The sequence below is a fragment of the Scardinius erythrophthalmus genome, assembly GCF_964197995.2.
Source record: "Scardinius erythrophthalmus genome assembly, chromosome: 16".
In the NCBI taxonomy this organism is placed as follows: domain Eukaryota; kingdom Metazoa; phylum Chordata; class Actinopteri; order Cypriniformes; family Leuciscidae; genus Scardinius; species Scardinius erythrophthalmus.
In genome coordinates this window covers 17,063,506-17,075,851 of record NC_138236.1, presented here as the reverse complement: position 1 = coordinate 17,075,851, position 12,346 = coordinate 17,063,506, and the positions used below count along the sequence as shown (strand labels likewise).

Here is a 12,346-nt window from a genome sequence, read left to right as displayed (position 1 = left end):
CAGCAGTATAACCTTTTGACGATTGCTTCTCAAATCTCTGTGAGGTCTAAATGGGATTTACAAAATGCTTATCCATTAAAGATGGGACAGTACCCACTTTATTTGGACCAAATTGCTCCTCAGAATCACAAACTGTAAGTATGATTGATTAACTAGTTCTTTCATAGATGTTTCATCATCTGCCTCGCGTTTGGATTGATATGGTAAAATCAACCCCATTTTTACTGTCCTTACAGTGTGAAAATCGCTGAGCTTTGGAAAGCCTACGTAGCTGAAATTCAGTTAAGGTAATGGACGTTTCATTTCAGATACACGCTGTAAGCGGTAGACCAATCACAACAGACTGTGCCATCTGGCCAATCAGAGCAGAGTAGGCTCGCGGAAAGGAGGGTTTTAGAGTGCCTGAATCTTCGGATGAGTCGTTTGAGAATCACGGAAAAATGTGGTGATGTGAAATGTATATTATGAGACAAATAAGTGTTTTTTGACCTTTGATGCCTGTTGTTGAAGACCTCCGAAACAAAATTAGGAACCTTTAAAATAGCATAATAGGGCCACTTTAAAGAACACTTTTTTCGATCAAACAAAGTCATCTCAACCAGAAAACCATATCAGATTTGCTACATGGATGGATAAAGAAACGGAAACTACAGACAAACCCATGTGTTTGAAGTGGAACATGCAAACATGCATTAGATTTGATTAGCAAGGGAATGTACCATCCGAGAATAGAGGATCTACACAAAGAGAACAGACCATAATACCTTCAAAGTCCAATCTAGTTTGCTTACCATCATCTGCAAGAGGAAAACATAGCAACACAAACAAGTTTCTTTAAATTTTACAAAAAATGTTGATATTGCAGGTATTTTAATCAATATATGCAGAATGTTTCTCATAATATAAACAACAGAAGTGTCTTGTTTTTGTGCACATTGATTTCAATTATCTTAGCAGGTGTCTGAGATGAAATGGGTAATTAGTGTAAATGGCAGAATGGAAATCGATGTGCGCAGTGAAATAATACAGGTTTGGTCAATGAGAGTGTGATGTAAGTAGGGCGTGTGTTCAAAGGAAGGGGAATGAAGGGATTCTGTGTAGTACATACGGGAGAATGTAGGTAGTTTCCCTAGGTTTCTGGTGGGTTTGCTGGTTCCCCATGGCTGTTCAACACAAACAGAAATAAATACAATTAGACATTCGATACAGATAAAACAAATACAGTCGATACAGTCACAAATATAGGAATTTATATTATGTTAATGAACTATTGAGTATGTAATCAAACCTTTAACACAGAAGGGACAGACGGTCGCCATCCTGACTTAGTCTTCTTGTTGTCAAGTGCTCTTGTCTTGACGCCAAGGTGCTTCATATAGAACGCCACTGCTCCAAAGATGGAGTTACTGAAGGAACATATTTTAAATGTAAATAATATTCAGAAACTGTATTTGAAACGAAATTAATTAGGATAAATAAATAAGTACCAATACAAAAAAACATAAGAAATGACATTTATTGATTATGACTGATTTTATTTGACATGCACAACAAAGACCAATGGGACAGATGCACACAGCGGCGCGCTGTAGGACGAGTTTGTGTTGATGAGCCGCTAACAAAGAAATCTATTCACATAATGTTCTCTTTCCTAAAATGTAAACGAGTGTAAATGTCAGAATTATCGTATATGTCTAAAGAATTGAAGTCTGTCAGGTAAAACAAGAACTTATTTATGCAGTTCAATCTGTCTGCTATTTTATTCCAACAATTCCTCCTGATCAGAGGCTTTATTTACATATGAACTAAAATTTAGTTTATATGTAAAGTTACGCTTCAACTAAGTTTAATAATGCAATGGAAAAATATTTAGTAGTGCGTAATTTGCAACTTAGTGCCCATTTACGTAAAAGCTGTAACCGGCCCCAGAAATGGTTATAGAGAGTCCTAAAATATTTAAAAAGTCGCTTTATAGTTTAATGTGTTGTAAGAACCACTTCAACAATGTAATTTTGGCACTATGACACTTATGGTTTTTGTCACCCTTTATGTTTCAGGTTGGTTCGCAAAATGTTGGTTTTCTAAAAAAACCAAGAACCATCTCAGACGTTTTTTCCTGTGATGGCAAAGCTAAGTTTTCAACAGCCATAACTCCAGTCTTGAGATTCACACATGATCCTTCACAAAACAAATCTAATATGCTGATTTGGTGCTAAAAAAAAAAAAATTATTCTTATCATCATATTTTTGTGGAAACCATAATATATATTTTTTCAGGACTCCTTAATGACTAGAACAATCAAAAGAGCAGCATTTATTTAAAATATTAACAGTAATAGTAAAATATGAATAGTAAGCCGCTGTATGTAGATCAAAGTATTTTCCCAAGTTTGACTGTTGCCATATATTGGCAAAGTGCAACTGAAATTATGTGATCAGTGACTTGTCAATGCAACCCCCGTAGCATACTATGAAGTTGTCCAAGTACCTCAGGGGAGATCTTTAATTGGCATCAAACCCTTTCCATCACTCTAAAAAAGCAGCAGAATCTCCAGTGAAGGGGGAGAAAGAGAAGAGGGAGGGGAAGGAGTGCTGAAAAGGGGAGGGGGACAGAAGTCTGGAGGTGGAGACTGTGCACATGAGAATGTCCATTGTCTCATGTACACATGGATTACGTGACACATCTGTGCATGACTAAATTGACCAATGGCATGACCAACAGCTGCTCTTATGGACACACTATGCGCTAACTTCAACCGTGTTATTTTTTTTTATTTATTTTTTTTAATAAATGCACCAATTTTTTTTTTTAAATAAACTCAAAACAACCAATCTACCTTAACTTCAAGAAATGACTAATATTTTCATGAAAACATTCCCTTAAAACAATTTTCAGTTGGACAAAATATGGATTACCTCTACAGAAAAGTGAATATAAACTTTTACAACCACATAAAAGAAATGACAAAACCTCAAACCAGTCAAACCATGCAAATGACTACTGCGGAAAAAAGAAGAAGAAAAAGACAACTCACCCTTTGTCCTTGTCGGCAACAATTGAAGGGCTGCAAAAAGCGAAACAGAAATAATTAGAGGGATATCAAAGGAAAAATGCAGCACAACGCTGGTTAAAAGAACTCACCGTTTAAAGTTAAGAAACATTTTTTCTTCCTCGTTCTCGACTGGATTTTAACTCTGTTTTAGGACGGTGGAATCTGAAGCGTTCACACTTTCCCTGACCCAAAATGACAGTAACTGTTGTATTGTTTGTAGAAATCAAACTAATGAACATATTCTGTCACTTGCAAATGAAATAAAAAGAAAACTAAAATAAAAAAAAAGATGTAAAAAAATAGTGCTGCATCAAAAATTGCAATCCAGGCAAATATTTGATAGACAAAATTATGCAAAAATAAAAAGTTCAGTGAAACAATCTCTTGCAAAACTAGATGTCTAGAAGTCTGAGCTACGCTATCTCCTTAAACTACAAGCACTACGATGGCACTCTCCTAAGGCACTGAGACTGTCCTACAGCAATGTCCACGAGCAATCTAAGTGCCCCATCCACGGAACTTACTATTTAACTGTGTTTTTGTCTGATGCAACAAGCATGCAAGAACATGGAAATCAGATCCTCGTGTTTTCCTATTATAATATAAAAGGAGGAGTGCGATAAGGAATCCCCAGCGTCTGGCCAATCAAAAACCTTGATCCGCCTCTCAGATTAAAAGTGCAGCCAATAAGAGCCTCTGTAAGTGAGGTCATTACTGTTATACTGACGGAGGAGAATGAATGAGGGATAAAAAAAAAGAAAAACTGTGCGAGAGGAAGCAGACAGTGTTTGAGAGAACAGAGGACGATTGTGTGAGTGAATATGAAGACTGAATAGCCATATTGAGACTAGACATTAAAATAATCTGTGTGAAGTCTCTGAGGACACATTATGTCTCTAATAATGCCACTGAATGAGTAAGAGACAATGTTTTACATACATTTTTTTCCCCAGTGCCTTTACAACATCACTTTACCCTGGTGGTTTTGGTATACATTAACTATTCTGTCTCTTTCGGTTCTGCAAACCGGCTTTTGTCCTTCGCAGTGTTTTCCTCCCTCTGCCGGCCTCAAACTTGACCCCTGTCTCATCCCTCTTTCTATATTTCTCTCTGGCAGAGAGCCAGAATGCAGAGACTTCCTGCCAGCGTGGCACTTCTGACACCATCATCTCTCTACCACTTCCTTTCTGTTTGCAACAGTTTCTTTTCTCTTTTTTGGGGGCAGAATCAGTAACATGTACAGTCAAATGGTGCATTTTTTTATAGAAATAAAGGGTGTGACTAGGCAGAGCATTCATACCACATTGCAGGATTCACAATTGCTGAGCAGTAAAATATTTTTTATTTTTACCAGAGTTGATTGGAGTCTGAATTGAACCTTAGGATATAAAGACTGCAAAATGTATGCAATATAATGTCAGGAAAATATGTCTTTCTGTCTATCTGCACTCAGAGAGCGACTAGTGTGGATTCATGACCAAAGAGAAATGACTCCTAAAAGTTATTTTAATGAGCCACCCAAAAAGATTCACAAATGTTCGCTTTGATTCAATTTGATGAATCCTTAAATGAGCAGTTACTGAATCATTATCTTACTCTCTAGTCTTTATATTCAGACATGCTTGAAACAAAATGAAGCCAGAAGTGTTTTGTGTCCTTGAGGTTTGTGTAATGATTTTAACTACAAGACACAATAAAAAGCTAAACTATGAATTAAATCTTATACACTACCGCTCAAAAGTTTGGGGTCAGTCTGGGGTTTATTCAGCAAGGATGCAGTTTAAGGTGAACTGTTCCTTTAAGCAAAGAAACTTGGGTGCTTTAATTGGCAGGGATCAAAGGGTCGATGAGTGCAGCAGATTCACATTAAAGGGAAAATGTGGGTTTGTAGGCATTAATATATTACACCCCACGGTAGTGAGGACCCCCATGCAGGAAGTGAGACAGGAGGAGACTGCTGAGCCTTTCGGCTCTGCTGCACACTCTGCCAATCTGAATTCCGATCATTATTTCTGCACAATAAAAGCCAGCAGGGAAAATCTGGCACTCACTGCACACTGTACAGTAAAAGAACCACAAAGATCCCTCTAATGAAAGGTTTATCCTGTGGAGCATGTGTACAATGTAGTCCCGAACTACATATATGAAAACAACAACATTGTACATACATTACCATTTGAAAGTTTGGGGTCACTGAGATTTATTTATTTGAAATAGTAATCATTTGTAACATTACATCGGTCACTTTTGATCCATTTAAATGTGTCATTGCTGAATACAAGTGTTAAAGGGGTCCTATTATGTCCTTTTACAAAGTCTTGATTTCGTTTTTGGGGTGTACTAGTATGCTTTCATGCTTGATCATTTAAAAAACACATTATTTTTCACATTATTACAGCACCTCTCTCCCCAGTCTGTCTCGAACGCACCGTTTAGTTATCAATGATTGGTTAGCTTGCCCTGTGTGTTGTGACTGGCACCGCTTGTAAGCGCATGTTCGGTAAATGTTTCATCTGCTGAAGTGTAAATATCAAGGATGGCGTCAATTTCAAAACCAATTCAAACGTGATTCAGACTTAAGAATGTTAACAAAGAAGAGGATCATCCAGAAAGGATTTCATGCATGGACTTTGCAAGCACGGATTTCACAGGATGTTTCAGAGTGGTATGTTTTTTTGTTGTTGTAATTTTCTTATACATTTTACATATGATGCTATACACCATTTAATCATGATATTTGTCGGAAAAGTATGATAATAGAAACAGTCATCGATCGCAAAACCAAGGTTAATTTTACTAAGGGGCGGTGAACAGCCTTGCAAAAGCGAGAGCTTACAAAAGCTTCAGTATACATCAACACTGATGTAAGGCAAAGCTTTGCCTTCTGTTTACAGCGTAGCAACAACCAGTGTTGGGGGTAACGAGTTACAAAGTAACGAATTACAGTAACGATATTACTTTTTTGGGTAACGAAATAAAGTAACGCATTACACTAAAAATATCGGTAACTACACTACTTTACTAGACTATAGGAACGCGCTTTCCTGCGTTACCCAAGCCATTTTTGCCTGCGTGTAAAGCTCTGATCTGTTTGTGCTGCGTGCATGTCTGTGTATGTGTGTGTGTGCGCGCGTGCACCGTTGTCATAGAGATCGATTTAAATGACGTAGCTGCTGGTGCGAAGGGGAGCGGGAAATGGAGACGGAGACAGGGGGGTTCGGCCAGTGGCAATATTCACATCACTTTCAGTTTATTGCTCGAAAGGACAAAAATATTCGCGTGAAATGCACTTTGTATGCCCAGGCAGCAAGTACTGGCTATCGGGACTACCGGGAGATTCCCAGTGGGCGGACGTGCCTTTTGGGTCGACTCTTCTTTTTTCTTCTTCTTCTTAACGGACCATAAAACTCGTACATCGGCGGCCCATTCGTTTTGCTTAATTGGTGGCGCTGGGTTAAGTAAGTGCGTGCCGGTGTAATGCATTAGTTAAAAAAGTCTGTGTCAGTTTTTTTTTTTCCTGATAGCTGACCGGTCCATGAAACACCGTGGCCCATTGGATCTTTTCTTGATTGACACTGGGCTGGTCCAATCACATCTTTAAACACCTCCCCCTTTGGGCTTTGATCGAGCGTGCACGTGTGTCAGTGTGTATCTGTCAAAATAGTCTGAGAGATGGAGAAGAAACGCAAGGAATGTGCAGAGAAATAGCGTGAAAAATAGACACAGGCCCTTCAAGCAGATGCTGTAAAATGTGTCAAAATGTTTTCTGCAGCAGCATGACCTTCATCAGCTCCTGTGGCTGATGATGAGGATAGTGAGGAGGATCAGGACAGAGATGAGAAAGTGTAGAGCCTGCGGTAAGCAGAACTAACAGTTACTTTCAAAACACTTAGGCTATCCCATACACAAAAGATAAATATATTTGAAATATATTTTCAGAGTATATTTTGGAATATATGCAAATATTTGAAATTGGCCCAATAAATATATTTCACACTTAACATCATATATTTTTGTTATATTTCGGAATATATTTCAATGTACTTTTTTTCTGTATGGATCCCCAAAAGTGTCAAAATATATGTGGCATATATTCCAAATACATTGAAATATATTCTGAAATACAACTAAAATATATGATGTTAAGTGTGAAATATATTTATTGGGCCACTTTGAAATATTTGAATATATTCTAAAATATACTCTGAAAATATATTTCAAATATATTTAACTTTTGTGTATGGAATGTCATGAGTGTAGGAACCCATTACCCAGTAACACATTATTTCCACATCTGCATAGTTGACGATTACCGTAATTTACTATAAATTTAATGAGACGCGTTTGTAAACCATGTTTTCCGTCAAAATAAAAGATTATGTGCTTATATCTCTTTCAAGTATAGAAATTAGTACAAAACTAATTATGAAAGTTTCCTTTATTTTTCAGTGCATTTGTTTTACAATATATGTCTATTAGTGTGCTATTATTATTATGGCCAAAATGCCGATTTTTTTTTTTTTGTCCCAGTCCAGCCCTGATTATGTGTCTACCACCGCAGACATTTGTCCTTTATCCTGTTGTTTGTGGATTTTACAGTGAGGCATATTTCTTTGTGCAGACATGGATATTATTCTTTCATATGGTTTTACATGCCATTTTGTATAGGCTACATTTATAAACACTATTTGGACAGGCTAAGTGATGATAGGACTATGATGTTTGTCCGTATCTACAGGGTAAATTAAGAAATGGGAAAGTAAAGTAATAAGTAGTGAAGTTACTTTTCAAATGCAGTAACTAGTAAAGTAATCTCATTACAATTTACAGAAGTAACTAGTAACTAATTACTTTTTTTGAGTAACTACCCCAACACTGGCAACAACATAACACTTATAATTGGAACTGTTAATAGAAAATGCAACTACAAATAATAAGACATATTTACAAGAGATTGTCCTGACAAAGTGGGAACTGCTCCATTTTAGGAGAAGCTTTTTTGCGTAGCCTGCATTGTGGTTCTGGAAACTGTTCTCCGTAAAATGTGCAGCGCACAAATACACGTTGGAATTATAAGGTTCAGGAACAGTGTTAAAAATAAATTTAAACCACTCGAAGTTCGTCAGCCTTAGGAAGGTCAAACAAATGAGTTGTGGCGTCTCTTTGACACAGCAGCTGCTCAACCAGGCCTCAACCCCTTTTTTGCGTATTCCGTGGGCAGAGATTATTTTTAATTAGTAACATTGCGACTTCACAAAGCCTGGAAAAAACGTGTTGTAGTCCAAACGAGTCATTTGTTATAGTTCTTGGAAAGTGAATTCTGTTAAATAAAATATTTCCCTTTGGAGTGGACTTTGAACATTTGTAACCTTGCAGATCTTTTTTATGCTCAAACAGCAACATTACACACTAACTAAAGTTGAAAAAGCACAATATGACCCCTTTAATTTCTTTTTAAAAAAAAACAAAATACTGACCCTAAACTTTTAAATGATAAAAAAAAATCTTTTTAAAAGTAAATTTAGGCATCAAAACATAATACAGTATAAAAAACAATAGGGAAACTGAGCACAGTTAATCCAATGTTGACCAAATACCAAATACATTTCTTTTTAAAAAATCTGCAATATCAGCAGATAAGCAATATGGTACCGATATACTGTGAATCTCTTTATGAAGACTAGAAATATAGTGCACAAATCATATATACTACACTTATTGTTCAGCACTTTTTTGGAAAAGAGCAGCCTGATCATTGTGCTAAATATCTCCTTTTATGTTCCACAAAAGGCAAAAAAAATCATATTGGTTTCAATCACGTTCATTTTAGGCAAGCATCCCTTTAACTTTTTGCCTTACATTTTCAAAAGGTGACTCAACTGCAAAGAAGAAAGGCCCTAACCCACAACAAAAGAACTATTTTAGAGCCGTGAATGAAACTTCAATGGATACGTCAGCTGGTCTTCTGAGTTAATTGAATTGCATATCTAGCACAACAGTGAGTGAAGTGAATTCTGATACGACTATTATAGAATTCACTGCAAGGGGTCAAACAGCCCAGCAGCAAGAAGATCCTGTGCAGTGCGACACATTCAATAGGCATCAGTTAGCAGCCGGTGAGTGAATATCGACAGAGACTCGGGGGTTCTGATCCGCCGTGAATGCAGATTTGACAATAGCTGTATTCTGTCAAAGCGAATCGAGAGAGAGAACTGTTTGTGGCAAATGATCCTCTTTCCCACTGCATAGATGGTGTTTGACTCAGCAGGGCAACATAAAAATCACACAGCAGACAGTCCGAAATTAGGATTGGATCATAGGTTAGGCACTACGGAGGGCAGCAAAAAGTAAAGGTCTGGCTCTGCGTTTCAGACAAGACCAAGAAAACAGACACTCTTGTAAACTGATCATAACATATGGGATAATTCCACCAAAACTAGGGATGCATAAATACAAATACTAGTAGGGCTGCACAATTAATGGAATAGATAATGACTAAGAAACTGAGTTTCTGTTTCATGGTATAACAATCTCACTGAAATCTATGGCTCAAAAATTCTACACTGGTCACAATTTAAGCACAACTATAAAACCATTTGTTGAATAAAATAAGATCATTATTATTATTATTGACAGCTCTTACTTGGCATCAACCATCTTTTCCAACAAGGATTCAGCTACAGCCTTCTCCTTCATCTCCATTGGGATGCGATCGGTGGGACGATGGGATTCCACGTCACTTAGTTCATGCTCATTGGGAGTCATTCCCATCATCCTCTTCTGCCTAATGATGGAAACAAAGACAAGTATGCTACTGGAGCAACAGGGATAGATGAACACTTGTTATCAGAGCCTGACTTTTTTTTTTGCTTTTTATCTTCTAGGTAAATATACTGTGCATCATGAATGCAAAGTGCTCCAGGTTCACTTTATTTTGAAATTCACTCACTGGTCACTGACTCACCTAAAGTCTTCCAGCTGCCGGTGTATCTCTATACTCTGCGTGAACTTCACTTCAAGAACATAACGTCTTTGTTGGTCTTCGCTGCAAATTTCTGGACGCAAGCGATCTGAAGGAAGAGACAGAGGGGCGAATGGATTTAATGAAACTACAGCAATAAAACAATATAAACATATAAACAAGTGCTTTTATTTTTACTGGTGAAGGCCTTACCCAGTTCAGATGCTAAGTTATTTGGCACTGATACTTTGAGAATCTGGAAGAGAGAAGGAATGAAAAGAGAGAAAATATGTTATTTCCAATCTAAATCCAATCGTAAGGATTTGTTATATTGGCAAGAGATTGCATTATATTAATTATAAAACTTAAAGTTGATGTTTTTGTCCTTCAGTGTAGACTGTAATTCAGCACAAAACCACCAGAGGTCACAACAATATAAATAACCAGATTCCACATGTCAACAGCCTTCATGTCAACTCAAAGAATTGTGCAAAGAGATTATATATGAATAGAAAAAAGGACAACTTAAAAATGAAACATGAAAAAAAAAAAACTAAAAAAACAAGTTCAACATTCATCAGAGGAGGTCATTCCCATGACCCAAACAGGAAGTTAGGGTAGGACAAACACTAAGATGAGACAGAAAAGGAGAACATGTCTAAAATAAGGATAAATAACACACAGAGAAAAATGTTACATTGGACAGAAGGGATATGCAGACAGAATGGGGAAACGGACAAAGACAAAAAATGAAGTCTAATCAAAGATGGATTTGGGGAGAAACAGATGAGCAGAGAAATGACCTGATATACAGTATCATAAGAAATTAAAAAAGAACTGGGTAACATACTCTAATATAGTCTATCTCTAATGACTTTATTAGAGGTATTCAAAATATAGTCATAAAGAACCATAAAAATTCACTTATACCATTGATGAAATTAAGAAGCACTCCAGACCAGTCATTTATTTATTTTACTGCAAAATAAAACCCACTTGAAAAAATAAATAAAATCACTCTAAATGCTTACTGCCAAGTTAGACAAAGATTTCAGTCACTTTAATGTAATACAAGCCATATGATGATACAAATTTAATAGCCAAAAATCATTTTAAACAGCTTTTTGTGAATAATTTTATAACTATGAATCATGCTGTTTTCTGACCTTATAATAATTAAAAGTTTATGGAGTTACAAAATAAAAAAAATAAAAAATAAATGACAAGGAATGACACGGACAAGTGATGGTTATGTGCAAACTACCATTCTGCATTTTTCTAATTTCATCAGAATTTTTTTTCCAATTTTCTTGTTTTTGCTCCACTTGTATTTTTTTTTATGTTCCATGTATAAGTTTATGTTAATCTGCCTATTTCAGAAAACAATGAGCAAAAACCATTTCTTCACTTTGAAAGACAACAAGCTCAAAGACAAGATTGACGAACAGCAGATCATCTGTGTGATAAATAAAATACCCCTTCAAAAATATTCCCCAGGTTTCCTTTAGGGAGTCTAACAAAAACAGAGACAGTAAAACGAGGGCAGACTGAAAATTGTGACAGAACAAAGAGGAAAACTTGTAAAGAGATAAACAAACTTGACAGCTGAATGTCTAGAACTCTTCTTGTTCACATACCGCTCCTTTTTCAAGGAAAGTGTTGTAGAATTCCCCAAAGTGCTTCTTTGTGTCTTTGGCACCGAAGTTCTTGAAGAGGTCAGCATGAAGGTAGCATAGCTAGAACAGGGGAAAAGAGAGAGAGAATGAAGGTGGGAGATTAAAGAAAAACAAGAATACCAAAACTGACAGATGTAGACACCAAAAAAAAGAGGGATAGTGATGTGTGCTATGTTAACCTATACGTGGACTATTGACTGGATGGAGAGGCAGTTGAGTTTTTTTAGAGCAGTGAGAAAAGAGTATCAGGAGGAATGACAGGGACAAATGGGCCAATCTAAAATTAATGAACACAACATAGTACCTGCTGGATTTGAAACCAAACATAACTGGTCTAACTCAATAATACATTATAGGTCCACAAAAGGAAAACAATATTGGGTAAGATGTCCATCTTACTCCTGCTCCAACTAATTTAGATTATTCGTCTGAACATTAGCATCTGTGAGATGTATCCTATCTGAACAGTTTTGAGGTTAAATGAAAAGATGAAGGATTTGGTTTTGGGAGACGGTACCTCGGGTAGATCACATTGGCTGCATGCCAAACAAAGGAAGAAATACTCATGCTTTAAATCACATGAAAAGGGCTTCTGAATACTAATACATACATGACACCCTCACCCCCTAAACACACACATCATTCATAGCTGAACA

The 12,346-nt window shown here is 36.6% G+C and overlaps 1 protein-coding gene across 8 annotated transcripts in view; it reads right to left on the bottom strand.

Moving 5' to 3' along the window:
* arhgef1 (Rho guanine nucleotide exchange factor (GEF) 1) overlaps window positions 1-12,346 on the bottom strand; it is a 51,503-nt gene that overhangs the window by 18,296 nt on the left and 20,861 nt on the right. For 5 of the 8 annotated variants that reach the window (XM_081388748.1, XM_081388749.1, XM_081388753.1 and 2 more), the window contains 8 exons: window positions 11,652-11,750; window positions 10,228-10,270; window positions 10,018-10,123; window positions 9,697-9,837; window positions 3,036-3,065; window positions 1,289-1,406; window positions 1,109-1,163; window positions 765-797 (listed from right to left, as the gene is read on the bottom strand). In XM_081388748.1, coding sequence (XP_081244874.1) covers window positions 765-797; window positions 1,109-1,163; window positions 1,289-1,406; window positions 3,036-3,065; window positions 9,697-9,837; window positions 10,018-10,123; window positions 10,228-10,270; window positions 11,652-11,750 — 625 coding nt within the window. Of the gene's footprint in view, window positions 1-764; window positions 798-1,108; window positions 1,164-1,288; window positions 1,407-3,035; window positions 3,066-3,142; window positions 3,290-9,696; window positions 9,838-10,017; window positions 10,124-10,227; window positions 10,271-11,651; window positions 11,751-12,346 lie in introns of those variants that run through there. The other 3 variants (XM_081388750.1, XM_081388754.1, XM_081388755.1) reach the window with 2 other exon arrangements.